Source organism: Macrobrachium rosenbergii, chromosome 5, assembly GCF_040412425.1.
Source record: "Macrobrachium rosenbergii isolate ZJJX-2024 chromosome 5, ASM4041242v1, whole genome shotgun sequence".
Classification (NCBI taxonomy): Eukaryota; Metazoa; Arthropoda; class Malacostraca; order Decapoda; family Palaemonidae; genus Macrobrachium; species Macrobrachium rosenbergii.
The window spans coordinates 62958957-62986144 of NC_089745.1; the positions used below are offsets into that span (position 1 = coordinate 62958957).

Below are 27188 nucleotides of genomic sequence, written 5' to 3' on the forward strand. Positions count from 1 at the left end.
AGGACCAGGTGGTAAGTGGTGAGGTAAGTGAGGTTGTTGGGGCGGGCCCCCCTTTATTTGACTCCCCTGCTTCATCAATTTCTTCTTTCGCAGGTTTTGTGAAGTCTTCCTCCTTGGGTGATAGAGCTCCGTCTGCTATCCCCAAGTTGAAGTTGAAGACTTCATGGAAGGCGAAGGGCTACAAGTCCTCGACCTTCCAAGAAGGCATCGCCCTTCCCCGTCGAAGGCTAAGGCTTCAGGGCCTGTAGCCTCCGGGAGCAAGTCTGGTTCCTCCAGCAAAGGCGCGAGTAAGAGGGCTGCAAAACCAAGCCCTCCTCGCCAACCTGCTTTTGATGCAGAGGCCTTTGCCAATCAGCTTTACAAAAAGTTTCACGGAGGACCTAGATTCTAGATTTAACAAAATCTCCGAAAAGTTGGCCAGTCATGATAACATACTGGCGGGAATGGCTCACCCACCCCAGCCAGAACCACAGTATGTTATCCCCGACACTGCGGACCTCCCGCCGTTCGATGTCGGTAACCCTTGGCGTTTTGCACTCCGGGCCATCCAACATGATGGCAAACTGACACTTGATGGTCTTGGCACGAGACGGTTGGAGGAATTGGAGTTCTTCCCCCCCGATCTCCTGCCCCCTTACCCAGGCTTCGTGAGGCTTACGGAGGAAGCTTGGATTCGGTCAGACAAGGTTCCTAGGGAGACTGTCATCGTCCCTAGGGACCAAGCTCAGTCGGCTCTTCTGCGCACTCTGACGGAGTGGCAGGCAGACAATACAAAGTTGACTCCTTTCAAGGGCAACTTCACTATGTTTGCCCTGGGAGACAACCTTCCCACCCCTTGCTTGGACAAAGTCGCTCTGGCTACGGCCCGAGCGTGCTTTGATGGTAATCCGTTACCACAGCTAAGGGAGACAGACCCTACTTCCCTGGTATTCCCAGGAAGTAATGAGTTCTGGTTAGAAGCCCCGTCCACTTTCACGGTCGGGAAGCTGGACCCCTTCTGCGCTTCCACGCAGTTCAGTGAGCAGCTCCCCAAGCTGCCGGAAGCTCTTTTGAAAGCGGAGTTTGATGCTCGGACTAAGTTAGCCCGGTCCTTGAACTCCGTCTGCCTTACTGAAGCTACTGCCGTCTCCTGCTCGGACGAGCCCTTTTCCAGGTATTGGCTAAGTCCCTGCTGGCAGGCTTCCAGTCTGACTTATTTGAGTTTATCATGGCCAGACTGGAATGCAGGAAGTTCATCTTTGCCGATGCTACTATCCGCCACGAGCCTAACAAGCTCGTTAAAAGCTCGATCTGGGGACCTAACCTCTTCCCTGAAGAGGAGGTCACGAAATGTTATGGCCGAGGCTACACGGGCCAACCAGAGTCTTCGCTCGCTGGGGCATTTCCACCTATAAACGTAAGACCCCAGAATCGGCCGGCCCCAATCGAGAGGAGGCAAACGCTTCAGGAGGCATAAGAGGCCCCACCATCAGGCGGTAGTCCAAGCCGTCCCGGTCTCGGCAGTGGCCCAGCCTTCTACTTCAAGGCTCACCCCCAACAGTATGTGCTGGTCCAACCAGCTGCACCCTCCTATGTGGCCTCACCAGCATACAACCCCACATATGAGGGCCGTGGGTTACTTTCACGGCCTTAATAGGGTTGCAAGGGGAGGAAGAGGCAAAGCCCTCATAGAGGGAAAGCCCAACACCACCCCAAGGGGAAGACCTGGACGTGGTAGGGGAATAAACCCGCTCCCTCCCACTGAGAGAACACAGGTAGGCGGTCGCCTGTTTTGGTTCAGGGACCAATGGACCTTCAGCCCTTGGGCACACAGCATTGTGTCCAAAGGACTAGGATGGAGCTGGATCAAAACCCCTCCTCCTCTAACCAGGTTTTACCAGCCACCCACATCAATCCTAAAGGATTATGTGACAGAATTGCTCAACAAACGAGCAATAAAGAAAGTAAGGCACCTAAAGTTTCAAGGCAGGTTATTCACTGTTCCCAAAAAGACTCCGATCAGCAAAGAGTGATCCTGGATCTGTCGCGTCTAAATCTCTACATAAAATGCGACAAATTTCGCATGCTTACGGTAGCTCAGGTATGGACTCTACTTCGCGTGGAGCCGTCACCACCTCTATCGATCTTTCAGACGCTTATTATCACGTCCCGATTGCGCGGAACTTCTCTCAGTTCCTCGGTTTCAGACTCGGGAATCAAGCCTACTCCTTCAGGGTCATGCCCTTCGGTCTGAACATTGCGCCCAGGATATTCACAAAGCTGGCGGACACGGTAGTACAACAACTCCGGTCCCAAGGGATATCCCTAGCAGCATATTTGGACGATTGGATAATTTGGGCACCAACAGTTCCGGAGTGTCAGAAAGCTACGTCCATAGTCATCAATTTCCTGGAGTCGCTAGGTTTTCAACTGAACAGAGAGAAGTCCCGCCTGACTCCGAGTCCCGGTTTCAGTGGCTGGGTCTCCAGTGGGATCTGTCATCTCACACGCTGTCCCTTCCGCCTCCCAAGAGGAAAGAGATAGCATCTCTCACCAGGAGATTCCTCAAAAATCCATCAGCATCCCGCCGGTCCCAAGAAAGGGTCCTTGGATCTCTTCAGTTTGCCTCAGTGACAGACCTGCTATTAAAAGCGAAATTAAAAGACATAAACAGAGTGTGGCGGAGTCGAGCCAATGTCAAGCTCAGAGACAAGGTCTCCTCCATTCCTCAAATCTTAAAGACAAGATTGCGGCCTTGGGCCTCAGTCAAGGGCCTGTCCAAAACAGTTCCGCTTCAATTTCCCCCTCCGCACTAGTTGTTCACACAGACGCTTCCCTAAGCGGCTGGGGGGATATTCACCAAAACAAAAAGTACAAGGAACGTGGTCCACAATGTTTCAGCAGTTCCATATAAATACCCTGGAAGCTATGGCGGTCTTTCTAACTCTGAAGAAAATCCGCCCCCCCAACCGGATTCATATCAGGTTGGTATTGGACAGCGCAGTGGTAGTTCATTGCATCAACAGGGGCGGCTCCAAATCAGGCCGAGTAAACCAAGTAATGGTTGCTATCTTCTCCCTGGCGAACAAGCACGGCTGGCACCTGTCAGCCACCCACCTAGCGGGGGTGTCGGAACGTGGTGGCGGATTCCCTGTCCAGGACTACTCCGTTGGAGACGGAGTGGTCCCTGGACGTGGAATCTTTCAAATGGATTTGCCGCCGGGTTCCGGGCCTCCAAGTGGATCTGTTCGCAACGGAGAGCAACTTCAAGCTCCCCTGTTATGTGGCCCCAACCTGGACCCTCAGGCGTTATGCCACAGACGCAATGACAGTAGATTGGAACAATTGGGAGAAAGATTTATCTTTTCCCCCAATAAATTTACTGCTGAAAGTTTTACACAAACTCAGGACATTCAAAGGTCAATTAGCCCTAGTAGCCCCCCTATTGGCCGAAGAGCAATTGGTTCCCTCTTCTTCAGGAACTGGGATTACGGAGTCTTCGGATTCCCAAGCCCATTCTGACTCAGACAGTACAAACCAAGACTGTGTCAGCTTCCTCAAGAATTCAGAATGCCCTAGTTTTATGGACTTTATAAAATTCGCAGCCCAAAAAGGAGCAAACATTGACCCTGTCAACACTCTGTTTCTAGAATCAGATAAAAGAGATTCTACTATTAGACAGTATGACTCAGCAGTCAAAAAATTAGCCTCCTTCCTAAAAGCATCTGAAGCCAAAATCATGACAGCTAATTTAGGAGTTTCCTTCTTTAGATCATTGTTTGAGAAAGGCCTTGCTCCCGCCACTATTACCACAATCAAATCAGCATTAAAGAAAGTATTTCTTTACGGCTTTAAAATCGACCTTACAGATTCTTACTTTTCATCTATCCCCAGAGCATGCGCTCGTCTGAGACCAGTATCACGCCCACAGTCTGTTACGTGGTTTCTCAATGACGTCCTTAAGTTAGCATCAGAGATGGATAACTTTCATTGCTCTTATCAGGATCTGTTAAGGAAGACCTTATTTTTGATTAGCTTGGCTTCAGGTGCTAGAATCTCAGAGCTGTCGGCTCTCACTAGAGGTGATAATTATGTGAACTTCCTCCTCCGTCTGGAGAGGTCCTCCTTTCCCCTGACCCTAGATTTTTAGCTAAGAACGAAGACCCACAGGACAGGTGGTCTCCTTGGAAGGTGGTGCCCCTTCCTCAAGACCAGTCTTTATGTCCAGTTTATACACTTAAATCTTACCTTTTAAGAACTCCACAGAGTAAGTCGGGTCCTCTTTTTATCAGGGAGAAAGGTGGTACTCTTTCACTAAATGCTATAAGACAACAAATTCTGTATTTCATTAAACAGGCCAACCCAGATTCAGTTCCCAAGGTTCATGATATTCGAGCAGTTGCTACTTCCATTAATTACTTTCATAATATGGACTTTTCAGAGTTATCTAAATTTACGGGTTGGAAATCACCTCTAGTGTTTAAACGCCACTATTTAAAATCGCTCAAGCCCTGAAATTTTCTACCATAGCTGTGGGAAGTGTCATCTCCCCACCTTAATTAATCATATCCTTGTCCTTTCCTTTCCCCCCCGCCCGCCTGCCTCATTTACTTTTCTGCTTATTCTCCTGGTTGATTATACCTCACTGCCTGGCTCCTCATATTGATGTTTCTTGTACCTGTTGATGGAAAAAGTGTAATCTGACATGCCATGATTGTTTTTCTTATGGGGTACTGGACAGTTTTTATTTGGCTCCACGTACCCCAGATATATGTATATGTTAATGCTCATTGATTTTGTCTCTTACGTGTTTAGAATAAGTTTACGTGTATAGTATTAAGGTTATATTTGCAGTTATTTTGTGCACTTTTCATGTTTCACCTTGCTTTAAGTAATTTTAAGGTTTTTTGGGGCCTCTTCCCCATCATGTCGGGGACCTCCCCACGTTTTTCTAGTATTAAGTTTTTTGATGTGCCTTAGATTTAGTATGCCTTAGTCTTAATATTCTTGCTCATGGAAGAGATTGCTTAATTAAAATTATTTTCGTAAACTTTTGCCTTTTCTTCAGATTACCCCCATTTTTTTTCCTGGTAGTTGCAGCCTTGGCATGATTCTCTATCACTATTTCACCGGCTGACACGGGACTGGACTCAGAAAAGGGATTTTGACAAAGGAAAAATCTATTTCTGAGGAAGGTCCCGTGTCACCCGGTGACCCTCCCTGAATCACCTAGTACTCCCCCCCTACTTGCACATGCCAAGTCTGGGGTTAGTGCTAGCATGGAATGAGGTAGGTGGCGCTGGTGTCGCCGTCCTGGCGGGTGTTGGTGTGGGGGGGCTGTAACGGCTCACCGCTCTGTTCCGGGGTTTTGATAAGGAGAGATCTTTCAGTAGGTTTCCGTGGTAGTGGTATTCACTCACCCTTCTTTATACCGACGTCTTCCTAGAAGACGCTCGACTGGGGGTAGTAACCCCAGATTTCCTGAAAGCTCTTTTTCTCTGGTATATCTAGCATTGTTATACCTAGAAATTCGTGCTGTAATGGAATTTCACCGGGTGACACGGGGACCTTCCTCAGAAATAGATTTTCCTTTGTCAAAATCCCTTTTTTCAGTGAGTCTTACCAAATATACTGTATTTCTGTTACTTTATGGTCAGTTACTGAATGAGCTAACTTAACTGAAAATAAGTCTCTTTTCTGAAGAATGACAGGGCAAGACACTATGGGAAGTATTGAGTTTAAGACTGCAGTACAACATCTAACAATATAATTAGCATCACCCATAATATGAACAGGAAATGTCTTTTCTGGGCTGCTCCCTCTGTACAAGTGACTGGGCTGTCCCAAGCATTTGCAGTAAAAGGATTGTTTATTTTAGAAGACCTTGGCCTGCAACAAGACACAGCCACAAAAGGTTTAGATAAATCAGATTTCTTTTTCAAATCTTCTATCACTGACCAGCTAATCAAGGCTATGGTATGTAACAAGTGGTCAGAGATGTACAAAGTGTCAAAATTTAAAATTCTGGTTTCAAAAGTCACCTCATCAAAAATCCATTACTGAATAATTGGTCTGGACTGATTAAGCAAGTTTCTGAAGGATAAAAACATTACATTCAGTTTGTTCCATTAACAATGTTGCCACTGGGGGTACGCCAACCCAATTCAGAACAGGTCCCATTCCCAGATAAATAGGAAGGCTGGGAGTCAGGAGGAGCATCTGTCCTTAAAACATTTGCCAAAATCAATTATGAAGTGAACCGTTCAAAACAGAAACAGTTGGAATAAACTTATCAGTGACCCCTAACAGGGATTAAGCCGAGTAGTAGTTTCATTCAACAACCATACGAATTCCTCGTTTTTCATTGACCAGAGACATTTGGAACCGTCACCCATGCACTGAGATAGTATGCCTGGTCTATTTACATTTGTGTGACTTTTAGTTCATGCTGTACCATCAATTCTTCAGGTGTTGAACAACATGCTTGGCTGCGACTAAAGGGCCCTGGGTATATGTGTCTAGGGACTTTTGGGCTAAGTCTCTCAGGTAGAAGGATGTGAGTGTGGTTTCCAAACTTTCCATACCCCTGCTTTCAGAACCTGTAGAAAGGAGTGGTTCCTCCCGTATGCCACTGAGGAGGTAATAGCCCTAATGTCATGGCCTTTTATCTTTCCCAGAGAACTTTCAGTGTTGTAGGCCCTTGTGATGGCCTCCCTGAGCCAAGAGATGGTGTTCTTAGATACCTCCTTTGTTCTGCCCATACCAACAAAGACCCTCTTGCACCCAGGCTTTAGTGGTGCCATCCTCCTCAGATACTGCTTTAGGGTTCTCACCAGACAAAACAACATCTTTTTGTCTCCCCCAATGAAGTCCTTCAGGGAGGGGATGGAGAAACCCTTGAATCTACGGTCTGGGACTGAGGGGTCTTGAGTCTCAGCCATGAACTCAGGCTCAGACTGCAGGAAAATGGATGACTAATCTTCGGCAAGGGTGACCCCATACAAGAGGCCATGCAGTTCCCTGACAATCTTGGTACACAGGAGAGTAACAGGGGGGATATGGTCTTGAGGGTGAGGTCCCTGTGTGAAGCCTACCAGAGGGGTACACTGGGGGCTCTCTGTAAGGTGGCAAGGACTTTGGTGACGTTCCACTCTGGGGCCCTCATCTCTCTCAGAGGGCAATTCTTACAGGACCCCCTTCAAAATGGCTGACAACTCCCAAGAATTGGGGAGGTTGATGCCCCCTTGGCCTGATGACCAGGGTGAGGCCTGCCCTGTAGCCCTTGATGGCCATTACTGAAAGGGTCTTTTCACATCCTAGGAAAAGTAAGAAACCTGCAATGTCTTCATAGATGCCTTGAAGGGATTGAGGTCCCTTTGATGACACCAATGGCAATACTCTCTCCACTTCCCCTAAGTTAAGTATACCTTAGTTTAACCAGACCACTGAGCTGATTAACAGCTCTCCGAAGGCTGGGCCGAAGTATTAGATTTATTTTACATGGTTAAGAATCAATTGATTACCTAGCAACAGGACCTACAGCTTATTGTGGAATCCGAACCACATTATAACGAGAAATTAATTTCTATCACCATAAATAAATTCCTCTAATTCTTCACTGGCCGGTGTAGACCCCAATCGAAGAGGTCTGAGGGTATCCGTGATGGCTGCTGCAGTCCTTAGAAAATCCCTTCTTTCAGAGGAGTTGCTGGATAGTCTCCCAACGTGAAGTTCCAAGGGGCCTACATTCCAAAGGAACCTTCCATTGTGCCCCTGCACCAGGAGGTTAGATGGTTGGGCAACTCTCTTGGGGCATCCAACAGTAGGTGCAGCAGGTCGGCATATCACTCAGCCAGTGGACATAAGGGAGCCACCAGGGTCATCTGTATATCTTGGGACTGGTAGAGCCTGTTTAGTACTGTTCTCAGTTGACTGCATGGAGGGAAGGAGTACACATCCATGTTGTTCTATGGATGCTGACAGGTGTCCTGCATTGCCATCCTCTGGCCTGGTATTGGGGAGTAGTACAAATGCAACTTCGCATTGGCAGCTATCACAAAGAGATCAATCATGGTGCCCTACCACATATCTTGAAGGCTGTTTACTATTCTTTGGCTCAGGGACCACTCTGTCCCAAAGATCTGATCCTTTCTGCTTGTAAGTCAGCCACTATGTTTCTTTTACTTGGTAAGTAATTGGCCATCAGTTCCAAGTCCTGGGAGGCTGTTCACTCATGCATCACTACCACCAACTTACAGAGGGTGGGAAAGACTGTCCCACCCTGTTTGTTGATGTGGGCACCACAGTCATGTTGTCACTCACTGTGACACCTAAGTGACCCTGGAGGTGGTGGTGGTGTTTGAAGTGTTGGATTACCAACCAGGTTGTCCTCATCTCTAGGATGTTTGTGCATTGTGCTCTCTCCTTGGGGCTCCACACCCCTGAAGTGCACTCTCTGTTGAGGTGTGCCCCAAACCTTTTTGGGGTGCCTTGGAGAATACCAACATCTCTGTCTGTGGCTTCTTGAATGCGATTCCCTTCAGGTTAGCTAGGTTCTTCCACCAGACAAGATCCTCCTTTACCATCTCCATCACTGGTAATAGGTTGCAAAGGGTCCTTCTTTGGTCACTGCCAAGCCTCCTCCATATGCCGCTGGAGGGACCGGAGATGAGCTCTGTTCCCAAGTGGCAGTTTCTTGAGGGAGACCAGGTAGCTGACTTCTTGGCTGGTGGTGCTGTCTGGGAGAGGAAGTGAGGGAGACTTCCATCAGTCTTCCTATTTTCTCCAAAGAGAAAGCTCTTACCAACTCTGTACAGATCGTCATTCCCAGGTACTTGATGCAGGTCTTTGGTTCCTACTTGGACTTGGGGAGGTTCACCAAGACAACCAATGACCTTCATAGGTCCAAGACCATATCCCTCATTTTCTCCTCTTCCTCTCTGGACGAAGTGAAGATGAGCCAATTGTCCAGATATCTTCGCGGATGGATGCCTTTAGTATGGAACCAAAAGGAGACCAATTGGAAGACTCTTGTGAAGACTTGGGGGGGTGTTGCAAAGCCGAAGCAGAGAACCCTGAACTGGTACATCACGCCCTTGGTGACCAACCGGAGGTACTTCCTGGAGCTGGGGTGAATTGGGATATGGAAGTAGGCATCTTGCGGGTCCACGAAGATCATGTAGTCCCCACTTTCTTATGGACGCCAGAAATGACTGGGGCATCTGTTCCAGGAACTCAATCAGGGCCAACAGGTCTATCACTGGGTGCCACCCCCCAAAAGAAGCTGTCTCTACTAGGAAGAGCCAGCTGTAGAACCCAGGAGAGTTGTCTGGCATGACCTCCATCATCCCCTTCCATAGTATCTCTTCTACTTCTCTCTGAAAGGCTTTCTCCTTCAGCGAGTCTGGCCTGTAGGACAGAAATGGGATGGGATGAGGAGCTCTCGTGGATCCAAAGGGTAGCCCATACCCCTGACGTATCATTGTCACCATCCACTCCTCTGCTCCATATTGCTGCCACACCGTTCACTTTGTCAGCTAGGTAACCCCTACTCATGGAAGCTTGAGGTAGGCAGTCTGTTTTCACCTTGATCTTTTCCCTGATCTGTTTCTCTTGATAAGCTGGGACGACCAAAAAGTCTGAGGGACCACATTCGCATTTCTGCTTGGGCCACTACCAAAGGCCTGTTACCTATACCTGAGTCCTAGAGAGACATGCCTTCTGCTAGAATTTCTCTGCCTTCCCAGGGGGGTGGCTCTACCAACACTCTGTCTTGGTAGGTGGAAAACTTGCGAGGAGGCCTGAACAGGGTGTCCCCGGACTCCTCTCTCCTAACCCCTAAGGCCTCTGTAGTCTCAATTAGGGAAAATATGACAAGAGCCCTGAAGTGGGTTGTCCTGCAGGGATAGCTAACTCTCCTGTGAAAGTTCCTCTGCATGACAGAGAGGAAGAGGAAGTTTTCCTGACATCTGAGGATGAGGTTCACCCAAATGTCTCACTTGGTGCACAACATAAAAGAGTGTCTTCTCCGATGGACCTAAGTACACCCTGAGGCAGGCCATCTCTCTGGCAGGACTGCATCCTTAATCTCTGCCAACCACGCCACCTAGTATGTCTCAAACCACGAGATAGCTCTGATGTTTCTGGCTGGTTCCAACTCTATGGTGGAGGCCTCTGCACTGCTAAATTTTACCCGCTGCTGCTTGACACCTTCAGCGGAACATTATTCCCAACCCTGCAGATGGAGGGATCAATGTTTCTTGGGATAGTGGTGGATTTGTCCTCCACGTAATATTCTGCTTGACGTGGAAAGAGGAAGGTAAACAACTTCTCTGACTTGGACACAGCCAGGGAGTTCTCAGGTCCTGCCACCAAGTCTCCTATCTCCTTTATCATGCCTTGGATCAGGGGCAACAGAGGGAGGTGAAATAGCTGCTTTACCCCTGGCACTGTCTCTGCCATCTGCTCATAGCAGGATCACCACTCGTAGTCTTCGGTAGCTGTTGCAGGTGGGTCATAGAGACATAGGTGGTGGCAAATGTAGGCCACAAGGAACCAATGTGCCTCTTTGGAGGCCTCCATATGGGTCAAGTCATCCTGTCCATCATGGTCTACTGTGCTTCTGTCAGAGTCTTTCCTCATGTCATCTGAAGCAACTGATGAAAGTGTGTCTCTACTGAAAGAGGACACTGTCTTCAGGGGTTGCTGTCCCGCCTGACCTCTGACCTCTCTCTGCAGCAATCAGTGGGGTGAAAACTCCATTACAATGGGAGAAAACAAGGACCTTTCTCACTCTGGTCAGGACTGGAAGGTCAGTCACTCTGCTCAGAACAGTGAGAGGAAGAGAGGGGTAATGACTTCATTACTTCTTCAAGTAGGGATGAAAGACCCTGTCCAACAACTTCATTCTGGTGCTGCAACACTTGAGGTCACTGCGGAGACACCCAGATGGGGAACTCCTGCTATGTCCTAAACCCCTTGGAGAATGGGACCTCTTCCTGACAGACACACTTTCCTGCGACACACTCCTGTCCTATGACACCGGTCTATCATTCCACTTGGCCTCAATGCAGATCTATCACAAAGTCACTGGCGAGGTACTGGGGAGATGACCGATGAGGCAACCGATGGAGATCTCTCCGCTAACCTGGACTCCGACACATCTGCCAATCAACCTCACTCCAAAGATTGATACTTGGAGGGTGGGAGACAGAGGTCACTGAACCAGATCTTGTCCTCTTCTTGGTGGATGTCGCCTCACTTTGTTTCCAGCGGAGGCAAGTTCCAGTTTCCTGGGATTTGGATGAGAAGTTATGAATCTCCTGGTGCTGGTGGCTACCCCTAATGACCTTGGGTGGCCAAATAGTTCAGCACATGCTGAATCATCTCCTTTTTCTATCAAATAAATATGTTTTTAGTCCACCTTTTATTCCTGAAAAGGAATAAACACCTGCCATTTACTCATGTCTACATTTTAAAGGATATCACAATGAGGAATGAAAGGACTACCAAGGTTTTGAGGGCAATATATCTACCAAATCTATATCCTGAATTGCAGCAGGTGCTATTTCTGGGCTCGACCTGTGTCACCCAGTGAAATAATCCATTAGCACTCATTTCTAGGTATAAATATTGCTAAATATACCAGAGAAAAAGCTATCCATAATGCCAGGTTACGACCCTGGATCGAACACCATTAGATGGTGTCGGGATGCACAAGGGGTGAGTGGTTGCCACTACCACAGATCTTCGTCCTACAGATTTCTCCATTCTCAAAACCCCAAAAGGAGGGAGCCGTTCCAAAGCCTTACCCCATTCCGCACCTAGCCAACCACCACCCCGGCCGCCATATTCATTCCAATTTAGCACGCCTTCCAGGATACACCGTATTTTTCTTTGGTGTTGTTATTCGTTTTTTTCTACTTACATCAAGTCATCCCACCAGGAATTTCCACCATCTAAGTTGAGTACCATTTCCTTCTGGTTTTTTTATTACAGAGGCATTATATTTTGACTGTTCGTATATTGTTTACCAAGGTAAACAGTTCTACGCAGCCGGGCGTGGGCTGTGTCTGCCTCTGCCATGCCTGACCCTCAGTCTTCGCATTTTATTAGCAGAATATTTCTGCTAGTTTTTATCCATACTCCATTTCAGTTTGGAGCCTTATTTGGAGAATTTACCATTTCGCTGGTAGGAGGTAAGGGAGCCTGTATCATGACTGATCTAGGCTAGGGATGGAGGTACACCCCTCCCTTTTTCTGATCATAGTTTTCCTCCCTTTTCACTGGTTTCCTTCCTCCATCAGCGAATTGGTGCCTTCTCGATGGTGGTATTATTATTATCATGATCATAGCTGATGTATACAAGGATGGATGACATGTCTATTCTTGGATTAGTTTATGTGTGCAATTCGGCGTCAGAAGTGGCCATTTTGGGTATCCCCGCTTCCCGTATAACGAATGTTGTTTGGCCCTCTCTGCTGCTGAGTCATTTATGTATTTATAAGTATATAATTTTTAGACATCTCACATCGAATGGTTAACTTTTATTATGTTAGTGCTCCTGATGACAGGTAGTTTTATTCGATTAGGTATATTCTAGCCTAGCCTACTTGACCGAGCCGTAATTCGGTTTTGGAGGGTTAGGCTAGACAGGATAGGCGCTTTTACACGATGCTCAGACTACCTAGCTCACCTGACCAGGCCGTTTTGAGGTTTTGGAGGGAGATGTTAGGTTTGTGAGGGAGTTCCTCGTTCACTCTTGGCCCACCTGACCAGGCCGTTAAGTTTTGGGAGGTGAGGTTAGGCTTGGAGTGAGAGTTGCTCTTTCACCCTTAGCCCACCTGGCCAGGCCGTTAGGTTTTGGAGGGTGAGGTTAGAATAGTGAAGGGTCTCCTCAATTCATAGTCTACCACCTGACCAGGCTGTCGGTTTTGGAGGGTGTGGCTAGGTTATGCGAGGTTCTCCTCCCCCCCCTCACCTGTAGCGCTCATTCTGGCCTTCCTGACCAAGCCAAAAAGTTTTGGTTTTGGAAGGTAGGCTGGGATCGAGAGGTTGCGCAGGTTATTTCGTGTATATAGCCTAGTCCTTCTTTACCTGATCAATTAGATTTTGGCGTCGTGGCCTGGGCGTCTTCCTAGCAGAGGGAAACCGATAGCTTGCGTTCGGCACCCCCGTGAGGAGGTTACATTCGGCTTCCAGAGGGTGCTACCCACCCGACTGGTCGCCGTTCGCCGGGTTTCCGCCACTCACCTACCTTTCCCTTATCGGGCGGTGTTTCGTTTGCTCGCTTTCCATAGTTATAGTTGGAGCGTCGAACACTGTCCCAGGGATGCAATCATGAGTTACGCTATGTTAAGTCTCCACCAGGTTAGTAGGATCTTTCGTTGTTATCATCCATGTTACCACTCCGGTGGGTATGGTTTTCGGTTTAATTGGCGGTTTCCACTACATGGTTTCCGCCCTGGGCGATTGAGAGATGGGCCATATGCGAACACTCCTTTCCGCCACATTACGCCGTTTCCATAATATGTGACAATGAGATTTCAGTGGCAAATCACGGCGGAGTACCATAGCGGCGGAGTATCATAGAGTACTTATCTTTAACATAATTAATAGTTGGCCATTCTGTAGCACAACCTATGTTTATTAGTCTTTTACTACCGGATTCAATTCCGGCGGGTTTTGCCTGATGACACGCACCATAAATCTGTGTTAAGGTAGCCTATTACCGCCAGAACTAATTCCGGCGGGCCTTGCCTTGACGATACTCATGTACCACCATTCCACTTACAGATGGTACGTTGTCAGGAGCCAGGGTGCACGGCAGTTCTCCAACAACCCTGTGGACACGAGGTGTGCCGATCGCACTCAGCTGCTCGGTCCACGTTGGGGACCTGGTCGTTTGGCACCCGGATGGCTGTGAAATCTGCTACGCTCTGTACGAGTTAGTGGTGGATGAGTCGGTAAGTTTTAAGAGACCGCTAACCTTTAGTCTCTTTTTTACTTTAATGGCTTATATAGACATATACAAGAAAATTGGAGAATATTTTCAGTAAGTCCTACCTTTTCTTACAGTCTGACCAAATCATCCGTGACTCTTCGCTGTCGACCCTGATGATCTGGGTCGGCGGATTTGGGAGGAACGTTGCGTCTGGCAAACCATATGTCCTGTCGGAGGAGATTTGTAATCTCCTGTACCCCGGTGCCCGGATCTCCGCTGCAATGCCAGTGGAATTGGCCGCCCCAATCATCGAGAGGATCCGGCAAGAGACGCAGCTCTCCCAAGAAGACAACCTGTGCGGAGAGGTGGCGGAAGAGGTAGCGGCCATCAACATCCACCTCGAGCCGATGAGCGTAGATTTGGACCATCAGGTAGAAGGTAAGGTGGTAAGTGAGGCAGGGGGAGAGGGTTTTGGTAGTCTCCTTTTCAGTTCTCCTTCTTCTTCTTCTTCTTCTTCTTCCTTTCAGGGGTTTCCCAAACCAGCTATCCTTGGGGACAGATCTCGGTCTGTTATCCCCAAGGTGAAATCATAAAAAGAAGGACTTACAAAAGTCCTCTAGACCTCAAAGGTCTAATCCGCCAGCTCCCTCAAGGTCGTCACTGGCTCTTAAACCAGTGGCGTCCTCAAGTAAGGCTACTCCCCGTCCAAAGGGGTCGAGATCCAGAGTGTCTAAGGCTAAACCCCACAGCCTAACTTTGACCCTGAGGCCTTTGCCGAACTTCTAATGCAGAGGATCGACTCAAAGGTTGAAGCTAGGCTACAAGACCTTTCTTCTCAGCTTGTTTCAAGCTTGGAGACCTCTGGTCAGTCAGTGCTGTCATTGGCACAAAGGATGCAGGCCCAGGAAAGCTTGCTCTCCAGATTTATCCAATCCGAGCAGTACAGCAGTCCCATGTTGTTCCGGATGCCTCCAGACTGGCCCCCTTTGATAAGGGGGAACCACGTGGCGGCTGGCTCTACACGCCCCCCTGCATAATGACACCCTGACCATCGAGGGTTTGGGCACTCGTCGTCTGGAAGAACTGGAGTTCTTTCCAGCCGACCTGGTGCCTCCCTACCCAGGCTATGCCAGGCTAACAGAGGAAGCCTGGATTAGATCTGATAAGGTCCCAAAGGAAACGGTTATCTTTCCCAGGGACCAAGCCCAATCCGCCCTGATGCGCGCTCTCACTGACTGGGAGTGCGAAAATACGAAACTTACTCCCTTTAAAGGGAGTTTTACGATGTTCTCGGTAGGTGACTCCATCCCTACCCCCAGCAGACTAAGATTGCAGAATTGACCATTCAGGCGGGAATAGATGGCAAACCGCTGCCTCAACTCCGGGAGACAGATCCCACCTCCCTTCTTTTCCCCGGGGATTCAGAATATTGGTCGGGAGCTCCGGCTACGTTCACAGTGGGTAAACTCGACCCTGAGTGTGCCTCCACCTTGTTCAGTGAGCAACTACCCAGGATTCCGGAGGCCCTTCTGAAGGCGGAGTATGAGGCTAAGTGCAGGTTGAGTCGCTCCCTGCATTCCATCACCATCGCAGAGGTAACAGCTTTGACTTACACTGACGAACCTCTGTTCCAGGTCCTGACGAAATCCTTATTAGCGTCATTCCAATCGGACCTTTATGACTTTGTGGTGGCGAGACAAAACTGCCGGAAGCATATCTTCGCAGACGCCACCATCAGGCAAGAGCCCAATATACTTATGAAGAGTTCTGTCTGGGGACCTAACATCTTCCCTGAGGATGAGGTCAATAATGTTCTGGCAGAGGCAACCAGAGCAAACCAGAGTCTTCGCTCCCGCTGGGGTCTTCCTTTTAAAAGGAAGTCCGCCGAGACCTCCGGACCTCAACCCAGGGAAAGGAAGAAGTTCAGGAGATACAGGAAACCCCAGGCTCAAACTGTGCTTCAGGCTGTACCGGTCTCTCAGGTCGGACAGCCTTCCACATCCAAAGCTCAGCCTCAGCAGCAGTTCGTACTGATGCAGCCGGCTCAGCAAGCCTCTGCTCCGCCAGCCTTCGTAGCGTCCCCAGCCTTCAACGCTTCGTTTGAAAGCCAAGGGGCATTTCGAGGCTACAACAGGCATGCGAGGGGGAGTAGAGCCAGAGCCGCCTACAGAGGTAGGACTGCAACCAGACCTCTCTCCCGTGGAAGAGGAGCCCGAGGAGGCAGAGGAAGTAAGTCCTCTTCCAATCAATGAGTCTCCTTAGGTAGGCGGGAGGTTATATCTCTTCCGGGACCATTGGACCTTCAGTCCGTGGACCCACAGCATAGTTTCAAAAGGTCTGGGATGGAGCTGGAGCAGAGGGCCTCCTCCGCCAGTCAGGTTCCATCAACCTCCATCCAAAGACTTACTGGACTTTGTAAAAGACCTTCTTCAAAAGAAGGCAATAAAGAAAGTGAGACACTTGAAATTTCAAGGCCGTCTGTTCAGTGTCCCAAAGAAAGACTCAATCCAGCAAAGAGTAATTCTAGACTTGTCTCGTCTCAACTTATACATTCAATGCGACAAGTTTTGCATGCTTACAATCTCAGAGTGCGGACCCTACTTCCCCGTGGGCCCCACCACCTCTATAGATCTTTCAGACGCATATTATCACGTCCCAGTTGCGAGAAACTTCTCTCCTTACCTAGGGTTCAGACTAGGGAAACATGCATACTCGTTCAGAGTCATGCCATTCGGGCTCAACATAGCGCCCAGAATTTTTACCAAACTGGCAGAGACAGTAGTCCAACAGCTACGGGCCCAAGGGGATTATGTTAGCCGCATACCTGGACGATTGGATAATTTGGGCATCCAACGCCAAGGAATGTCGAAAATGCAACATTCATAGTGATCAACTTCCTGGAATCCTTGGGATTCCAAATAAACAGGAAGAAATCCCGTCTAGTTCGGAGTCTCAGTTTCAGTGGTTAGGAATCCAATGGGACCTAAACACACACAAACTGTCACTTCCGCCAGCCAAAAGAAGGGAAATAGCCAAAGCTACCAGGCAGTTCCTCAAAAACAAAAGAGCCTCTCGTCGTACCCAGGAAAGAGTCCTGGGTTCTCTTCAGTTCGCGTCAGTGACAGATTTGCTGCTAAAAGCCAAACTGAAGGATATAAAGAGGGTATGGCGGAGACAAGCCAACAGCAGAAACAGAGACAAGATGTCTCTAATTCCGCCGGTGTTGAGGAAGAGGCTTCGACCATGGTCAACAGTCAAGAGTTTGTCAAGGTCAGTGCCTCTCCAGTTTCCCCCTCCATCATTAGTGATCCATACGGATGCTTCCCTAAGCGGATGGGGAGGATACTCCCAACGCAAGAAAGCTCAAGGAACATGGTCGACTGTATTCCGCCAGTTCCATATCAACATTCTAGAGGCAATGGCAGTATTTCTAACACTAAAGAAACTACGTCCAACCAGACAGATTCACATCAGACTGGTACTGGACAATGCAGTAGTTGTACATTGCATAAACAGAGGGGGCTCCAAGTCGAGCCATATCAATCAGGTAATGATTGCAATTTTCTCTCTGGCAAGGAAACATCTTTGGCACCTGTCAGCTACCCACCTGGCAGGTGTTCGAAATGTCATTGCAGATTCACTATCCAGGACAACTCCGCTGGAGTCGGAATGGTCCTTGGACAAGGCATCATTCGAGTGGATTTGTCTTCATGTACCGGGTCTCCAGGTGGACCTGTTTGCCACAGAGAGCAACCACAAGCTTCCGTGTTACGTTGCTCCCAATCTAGACCCTCTAGCTCATTCCACGGATGCGATGTCAATCGACTGGAACAGGTGGCAAAGGATCTATCTGTTTCCACCAATAAACCTATTAATGAAAGTTTTACACAAATTCAGATCATTCAAAGGTCAAGTAGCACTTGGGCACCCAACTGGCCGAAGAGCAATTGGTTTCCTCTTCTTCTAGAGTTGAAACTCCGGCAAAACAGATCCCCAGTCCAAGATTGACACAAGTAGTGCAAACTCGGACTGTGTCAGCTTCCTCAAGAATTCTGAAGCCCTAGCTTTATGGACTTCATGAAGTTTGCAGCTCAGAAAGACACTAACATTGATCCTATTAATACACTGTTCATAGAATCAGACAAGAGGTAATCTACTCTCAGACAATATGACTCAGCAGTTAAAAAGTTAGCATTATTTCTGAGGGAATCTGAAGCTCAGGAAATGACCACGAACCTAGCAATCTCTTTCTTCAGATCATTATTTGAGAAAGGACTGGCCACTAGTACTATTACTACAGCAAAATCTGCTTTAAGAAAAATATTTTTACATGGCTTTAATATTAACCTTACAGACTCATATTTTTCGTCAATTCCTAAAGCATGCGCTCGTCTTAGACCAGCAACCCGTCCTCACACGGTTTCCTGGTTCTTAAATGACGTACTTAAATTGGCATCAGACACTGATAACGAATTATGTACATACTCTAGTCTGTTAAGGAAAACGTTATTTCTAGTAAGTCTAGCCTCAGGGGCTAGAATTTCTGAACTGTCTGCTCTCTCTAGAGAACCGAACCATGTTGATTTCCTCCCGTCAGGAGAAGTTCTGTTGTCTCCGGATCTCAAGTTTCTAGCAAAGAATGAGGATCCACAAAATAGATGGTCTCCTTGGAAGATTATTCCCTTTCCACAGGATCTGTCTTTATGTCCAGTTAACACTTTAAAAGCTTATTTAAATAGAACTTCTAATAGAATTTCAGGCCCTCTTTTTGTTAGGGAAAATGGAGGAACCATTTCCTTAAAGGCCATCAGGCAACAAATACTATATTTCATTAAACAGGCAAACCCGGATTCAGTACCTCGGGTTCATGATATTCGGGCGGTGGCCACCTCAGCTAATTATTTTCATAACATGAATTTTGATGACCTTAAAAAGTACACGGGCTGGAAATCACCAACAGTGTTCAAACGCCACTACCTTAAGTCTCTAGAGGCTCTTAAATATTCCACGGTAGCTGCAGGAAGTATTGTTCCCCCAGCCCCAGACTAGTTTATGTAACCTTAGTTTATCCTATTGTTTGTATTTCTCTCGCCTACCTGCCTCGTTTACTTGCCCTGCCTTCTAACCTTTAGGTCAGGCCTGCTTCACAGCCTGACTCCCAGCCGTTTCATGGTTATCCTGTTTTAAATCTTTTTGTTAGCCTTAAGTGTCTTGGTGTTGGTTATTTTATGATTTAGACTGTGTGCCTTATAATGTTAATTATGTTTTTAATACGAATCTTTTGGGTTATTAAAACAGTAATTTTCTCATAGTTTTATTTAGCTCCATTAAGGTAATTCTTAGAGGGCTCCACCAAGCTTTTGTATGGCTGATTCTCTGTTACTATTTCACTGGGTGACACAGGTCGAGCCCAGAAAAGGGATTTTGACAAAGGAAAAATCTATTTCTGGGGGAAGACCTGTGTCACCCAGTGACCCATCCCTGTACTTCCTTTTCCCTCCTGAGTGGCATACCAAGCTTGGGAGGTGCTAACTTGGGATGAATATGGCGGCCGGGGTGGTGGTTGGCTAGGTGCGGAGGGTAAGGCTTTGGAACGGCTCCTCCCTCTTCGGGGTTTTGAGAATGGAGAAATCTGTAGGACGAAGATCTGTGGTAGTGGCAACCACTCACCCCTTGTGCATACCGACACCATCTAATGGTGTTCGATCCAGGGGTCGTAACCCTGGCATTATGGATAGCTTTTTCTCTGGTATATTTAGCAATATTTATACCTAGAAATGAGTGCTAATGAATCATTTCACTGGGTGACACAGGTCTTCCCCCAGAAATAGATTTTTCCTTTGTCAAAATCCCTTTTCACAGTGCTTTTATCTGTCCCAGTAAGTAAGAATTTACCCATTTGTGAGTATGCCCCCAAAATAAAAACTTGCAAAAGCTGTTAAAAACTTCACATTGCCTGCCATTAAAACTGAATTAACATCAAGATTACCTCCAAAAAGTATGTTGAAAAAACTGAGATCTCATGCACACTTATTTATCATCTTCTGCTTTGACCTTTGCAATGGTACTATGGGCCATAAAATAATCTTAGAGTAACAATCTGAATACACCTTCCATGCTGTTACTGGTTCTTCAGTAAGTCTTCATAACTGGCATGGGGTGACAGATAGAAAATGGTAGAGTGCAGTGTATCGGTGTTGGATATTGATAACTTTCTGACCCATTTCAAAGATGAAAAAGACAGCAGAAAGAAAGTCTTTTGTGTGAGGTTCAAAAGACAAGCCTAATTCACAGGTTTATATAAAGGCTTAGGAAGGCACTTCAAAACCAATGAATGGTTATAAAACTGCTTGATCAAACCAAATGAAGGAAAAGCTTAAACTTCCATACCATACCATACCATGTGTGTATCAAGGCATCTATTTTCCAATTTCTTATGTCTTATTGAGCTGAGCATTAGCCTGATATCTTCTTGCTGGAAACTGCCGCAAACAGATCCACTAACAGTATGCCACAACAGGTCATGAAGCCTTGTGAATGTTCGGATGTAGCAACCGCTTCAAATGAATGAAATGTCTCCTTCTGAGACTGTTTAAGATCCTATCATGACATTTTCATGATGCTTACAACTGCCACAATACTCCAAAAATATTCCTTTAGAATATTACTTGCAAACCCCCTAATGACCAAATCTGCAAATTTGGAACCTGGGAATTTGTTGGGTCAACTCTAACACGCTTGTGGTCAAATTTATGACATTTGTTTCAACATGAACCCCTACTTTTAACTTAACCTAAATTGCAACTTCGGTGAGACGTACAAGATGGTGAGACCCTAGAATTTGCTGATTAGGGCTGTATGATCTGCCACACACAGGAAGGTGTATTTGGTAATTCTTGAACCCTACAACACTGAAGTAATAGGAATGTAATCTGTAAGACTGAGTGCAATCTTGGAAAAGATGGAGAGCACTTGCATAATGTACAAGGCACAGTGGTGTGTAATCAATGAGGTCTATGCCATGAAGGATGCTCTAATGAATAATGTGCAGACTACAGAGATCAAGACGTAGATATGCTGCATGCAGGCCCTCAAATGAAATAGAGGTTCAGAGGGTGCCTGGGTTGTCCATCTTTTTTAAAGGATTTATTAAATTAGAGTAATTTTTCAATTTAATCTGTGTCTTCAAGAGAATTGATGACACAAGTTAAGGTATGCCAGTGCTTAAGTCAAGAACAATGAAAAGGTAGAAGCAGAGTGACAGTTATCAAGTGGTGAAGACTGTCCTACACCTGTTCCTGGTCTCAAAAACAATTTATTTCATAGATTACAGCATCTACCAAGGGATAGGATGTCATCATGCTGGAATGGCACTGGAAGAAGAAGTTGTACAGCCACGAGACAACAAGAGCATGTCAGGTATTAATGCTGGAGAGTCAACTAAGAGAGTTCTTTGAATATTCTATGTCAGAGGGACTTGATGCTGACTAATAATGAACCTGAATCTCAGAAGTTAAAGACAAGTACATATATTTAGCAGAACTTCTGGCATGCTTCTTGTAGTGCCTCATGCAAAGGCAGAACTTACACTGGATCAGCAACTATCCTTTGAAATTAGAGCATATGAGCTCTAGATAAAAGACCACACCCCTACACTTTCTGCACAGTTCACAGTTCTGCATCAAGAATACACATACATCTCTATAGTTTACCAATTACTAAATCTATAATGTGGCATTTTGTACCAAAATGGCAAAGATAAGCTAAAATACTTGTAAGAATACACTGCAAAATACAAATCTTCCCTACTCCATTAACATACACCAAAAAAAATTAAAAATTGGGGCATTAACAATGAAGATCAAAATAAGGTTGATGAGTCACAACTTGAAAGACAAGGTATAAAATACAAATGCATGTACAAAAATGCAATGAGTAAACTCAGCCCAATATTTAACTTCTTCCTTACCGAGAAGTTTAACAAAACGTAAACACTGCGTTCGCTACCGAACCGAATTTCTTGGTGTATATATATTATATATACATACATATATATACATATACAGACATTTATTTATGCTTTTTACGTACATCCCAAAGGGGCTGGACCCAATTGTATCCAGAGCTTACTATAGCAAAGTCCAGCACTCTTTGCAGTTAAGCCCCACCCACTGCTTACGTCATGACCATCCCTTAAAAGCTAATTGGTTGGCAATAGTTTTGAAAAGTTGGGTAATCTGTGGGTCTTTTCATGTTCATTAATATTGCAATAGTTGTTGTACCGAACTAAAATACGTTCTGCAGATTATCAAAAGGAAACGTTATTTTATCCCCTGAAATAAAATCATGTCACGATCTCAACAAAGGTGGTTAAAAAACAGGAAAATATGAACGAAGTCAGGAGTGTTCAGCGATGCTACAGTGTTGTGTTTCGTAAATGAGGTTCACCTGAATACGGAGGTGACACAGGGAATGTCTGCATTCGAATCGGTGCACTTGAATCACTGTACAATGATAATTACCGTCTGATACTGTCAAGTGTGTTCACCATTCTAAACTTAAACACAAAGACTTTCTCAGAGCTTTGCAGACTGATATTTCATATTGATTTCAGGAAATTTTACAACTTTTTAACAGTCATAAAATCCATTTCATTGCAATCGTTTACACATTCGGAGGGATGACAAGCAGTGATGGCACTCTACAAAACCAGTTTAACTTAAAGTTACAGTATAATAGGCTGTAAGAGTCGTATTGGAATAACAGGATTATAAAAATGGACGTAGACCTATAATGTCCTATGTCTTTTTGTCAGTTTACGCAGCTCATGGTGTTTGTATTATAGGCCTATCTTATACTCAGTCGTTTTATTGTGGTTATTCTTATTTTTGTTTTTGTTGTTATGGTGCTTGCAGTTTTGTGTCTTCGAAAACTTTTCACATGGTGACCTAACATTGCAGAATAAACATAGACCTATTCATAAAATACTGGTGTAAAGAATTATCTGCCTACTCTTGTTAATTGAAATTTAGTCATATGTTTTAATTAAAAGTAATCGAGGTCTTTATTAATACAGTCTGCGCTAGAATATTCTCCTAACAACAGAGAGAGAGAGAGAGAGAGAAATTTACTGACTCATGTATTCTTTTTGTCCAACAGGGTAATCTACAAAAAATGCCCCAAAAGCAAATGAATATCATGGGCTACTCTTGAACTGGTTTGGATCATCTCTTACATAACTTTTTCTGCTATCATTTATTTTTTCTTATTTTGTTTTAAGTATCTTATGATGCCTTCCTATCATTGCCTTCATTTTCATAGAAATGCCACAGCAGCCTTATATTTACTATCACAGTAATATAATTTGTTATCCCCTTTTGTAAATATATTTTCAATATAGTTCATTGCGAGCAGTTTGATAGTTGCGTGTAAGGCTGAGACAGCCCTATGATTGATCTGTGTGCGCCATCGGCTACGTGCCCGTAAGTTTTACTTTTATTCTCTGTGGTATAGGTGGCATTACAATTACTATGACCATCCACGCACGTATGTGCATGTGCACTTGCTTATATGTATACATTCCACTTTATGCATGTACATTATATATCGTGGAGTTGAAACTACTATATTAATTAAAAGCTACTCTATTTCCAGCAGATACGGGAAGAAAACTATTTGCAATAAGAAATTGACGTGTAGACCCATGCCCTGTCATTTTCTCATAATATGAGAATTTGATGTACAGGCCTATGCTCTGTCATTGCCTCAAAATATAAGAAATTGACGTGTAGGCCTATGCTCTGTCATTGCCTCAAAATATAAGAAATTGACACGTAGGCCTATGCTCTGTCATTGCCTCAAAATATAAGGCATTGACGTGTAGGCCTGTACCCTGTCATTGCCTCAAAATATACGAAACTGGCAAATAGGCCTATGCCCTGTCATTGCCACAAAATAGTATGACATTTACGTGTAGGCCTATGCCCTGTCATTGCCTCAAAATATAAGGAATTGACGTGTAGGCCTAATTTCTCAATGATATTAACATTTGACATGCAGGATTATGATGAATGAATTCCCTAATATCGAAACTGGCTGCATAAGTCTATGCTTTATTTCAATTAATGTGGTCTATGAGGGATCGCTTACGTAGGCCAACACCAGTTTAAAAGAGAAAAAAAAGCAAGATGCTTGTGTGTTTAGGCTGCGCATGATAAAAAAAAAAAAAAATGCACATACAAAATAATCCAAGATCTTCATAACGATACATAACTTGATATATCTTTTATCAGAGATATCAGTTGCAGACTTCACAACTCCGGGAACTCAAATCTGTGGTGTCGTGAGTCACGCTCGAAACTCAACATGACCGAACGGAGTCAAATCCGTTCTGGTAATCATCTGGACTGCTAACTAGTGTGACGTCAATCCCTCTTCGAGAGCTGGCCAATCACTGGCGTGCAGTGGGCGGGGCTTAGCTGCAAAGCTGGGTGGACTCTGCTATAGATGCTCTATCTATAGTGCCCAGAGCGCCAAGCAAAATGATGTTCCCTTCCATTCATCTATTTCCGAGATGGTTACACTTGTTTCCAAATACTATACTAAAATTTTGTTATCTATCTGAGAGAGAGGGACTATATGTATATGTGTATGGAATGCATGTATGTATACACAGTATATATCCAAATGTCAGAATCTACAGCCAGCAATAATGTTTGTTTTGCTTCATCATACACCTGGCAGTGCCAATACTATTGTTTTGCTGCAAACCCTTCAAACCGAATTTACGAAATCATAAGAGGTCTATAGCTGAAAAGATGAAGGTTGGTAATACAAGCATACCACCTTCTTGTACCTGGTACTATGCAATACACGCAGTCCCAGGTTATCAGAGGGCTCGATTATCAGTGATCTGGTTTTATGTGGCTTGTCTAACGACGAAAATTGGCAATTATCAGCGCCAAATATCGCAGATTTCCCCTTATCGGCGTCGATAGTTGGGTATTGGCGCCGATACATACCTAACAGAGGTGCCAATAACTGAAAATTGGCAATTTTTAGTGACGATATGCCAAAAATCGCCGATTTTCAGTTAACGTCACACCGTCAGAACAGAATCCCCACCAATAACTGGGGACTGCCTGCAATTGAATGGTGGTACTCCTGTACCCCCAAATAAATCGTCGGTAAAGAAGAGGTTAAGACAAAAGCAAATTCAAATACCCAATACCACAAAAAATTAAAACGATGATTAATGAGCAAACATGCACTAAACTGAGATACAAAGAAACGATTCCAAAAAAAACCTGACCTAGAAATAATCCTAATTATATATTAAAAATCTCACATTAACTGCACAAGTACTAACTTCAAATAAGTTACTATAGTCAAACTCAGCCTTTTTGGCCACTAAGGCGGTGGCCGCGTTAAGCCGGGAATTTCCGCACAATTGCTACAATTCTCTAAATACGCCACGACAGTGATGACGAAATGTCTCTTGATATTTTTTATACTAACTAAACATAAGGTAATTACTCTGTTTTATAATAAAACTTCATATGTTTAAGAATGACTAAGTTTTTGCTGGGGAAATTAAAATTATTAAAAATGTTTTCCTGAGATTTGACAACACGCTGTGCTGGGTCAGTGTGCCATTGCCACCTCAGCCAGACAAGGTCATTCTGTGTCACTAACCCACCATGGAAATATCTCCTACTTCTCGCTGCCCCCGCCTGCACAGTCAAGCGAAGGAAATAATCTACAATGTCAATCGGTACTTTTTAGATGAAAAGGCCAACGGCGCACCTTTGTTACCAACCACTCAAGCCCTTGCTCGGACAGCCAAAGCCACCAAAGTAAGTGAAAGGACAGTTAGAAGGATTTGCTCCTAAACAAATCAAGAATGGTGGTCAGAGGCTGAACACAAGAAACCTATCTTCCATTCACCGACAAAAACTCAGCCTACAACACTTACGAATTTTGATGACTTTGATAAGTGTGTCCTGAGAACGAACCTACCTGGGGAGACGTGGCAACGGTGCGAAAAATCCAGGGTAAATAAGGCCAATGCCTTAGCAGACTAAAAGGCTGAGTTTGACTATAATTATCACATACAACTCCAAAATTAAAAACACAGCTTTAAAAACAATTAACCACAGTAGTAAATAAAAGCAGCATTCTCGGCACAAAAAACTATAAAAAGCACTCACAACAGTTCTCCAGATAAACTATCATCCAAAATGGGGGCAAAAGACCACCTAGTCAGCAAATACAGACAACATAAAAAACCAAGTACTGTATTTCACTCAAATTCCATTTTCTCAAAGTGAAAAGAGAGTAAGGAAGAATAAGAATGAACTGCTACTTGAATGAATTAATTAATAATGGCAATTCTTCAATATAGAATCTGGAAAAATAAGGGAATCATGTAAGTTGTCAAGTTAAACAAAAAAAGTTAGAAAGTTAACTGATGGGGACCCAGGTTTCCTAATGAGCACACACAGAGATACCTACTGAATGCTGACTTTTCTTTTGTCTGTCAAACAGACTGATGTGACTATACTTTCATGGATCACAAAAGTAGGGCTACATTACAAGTAATGTGTTTGTGGTGAAACAATGATTTACATGTTATGATAAACATGTTCTTCCAAATGAAACTGTCTCACCTCATGTGGCCCACTGTCCATTGCATCTTCAACCATGTAGGAGTCACTGAAGATAACAAAACCAAAACCTTTGGATGCTCCCTTGCTGTCCCGATTAATTTTTGCTTCCTTAACCTTGCCAAATCGACTGAAGTGTTCTCGAAGAGCCCGTTCATTTGTACTAAAATTAAGTCCACCAACAAACATCTTGCAAGGTTCCTACAGAAGAAACAATTCAGCTCTTTACAGTCTTTCCAAAGAACACATAAAACTAAAAAATTACTTCGAGAAGATTTTCCGTTAAGTAATGAAATACATGTAAAACTTTTTAATGTATGGATTGCATAACATTCCTGTACTGTACATGGAGTGGCCATAGCACTTCAAGAACTTTCTCGTTAAATGCTAATATGAATGCAAATAGCTTTTGGCCTATGTTGATATACAATTAATGACTACTTCAGTTACTACTGAATATTAAATCTAACTGTAATTCAGTAACAGGTTTATCCTGACACCCTCCTTTCATCTTACAGAGAAAAGTTTCAGGTATAGGATGTTCAAAAGTTTTACAAATTACTGCAGGACCTGGAAGGAAAAACACCCAAGGAGTCCTGCTG

General features: G+C 45.1%; 1 protein-coding gene across 8 annotated transcripts in view; it reads right to left on the minus strand.

Annotated features, from left to right (window-relative positions):
- The window catches only part of LOC136838854 (uncharacterized), a 208323-nt gene that overhangs the window by 68869 nt on the left and 112266 nt on the right, over nucleotides 1–27188 (minus strand). For 4 of the 8 annotated variants that reach the window (XM_067104505.1, XM_067104504.1, XM_067104502.1 and 1 more), the window contains one exon: nucleotides 26590–26787. The exons of the other annotated variants lie outside the window; for them this stretch is intronic. In XM_067104505.1, coding sequence (XP_066960606.1) covers nucleotides 26590–26787 — 198 coding nt within the window. The remainder of the gene's footprint in view (nucleotides 1–26589; nucleotides 26788–27188) is intronic. 8 annotated transcript variants of the gene reach the window in all.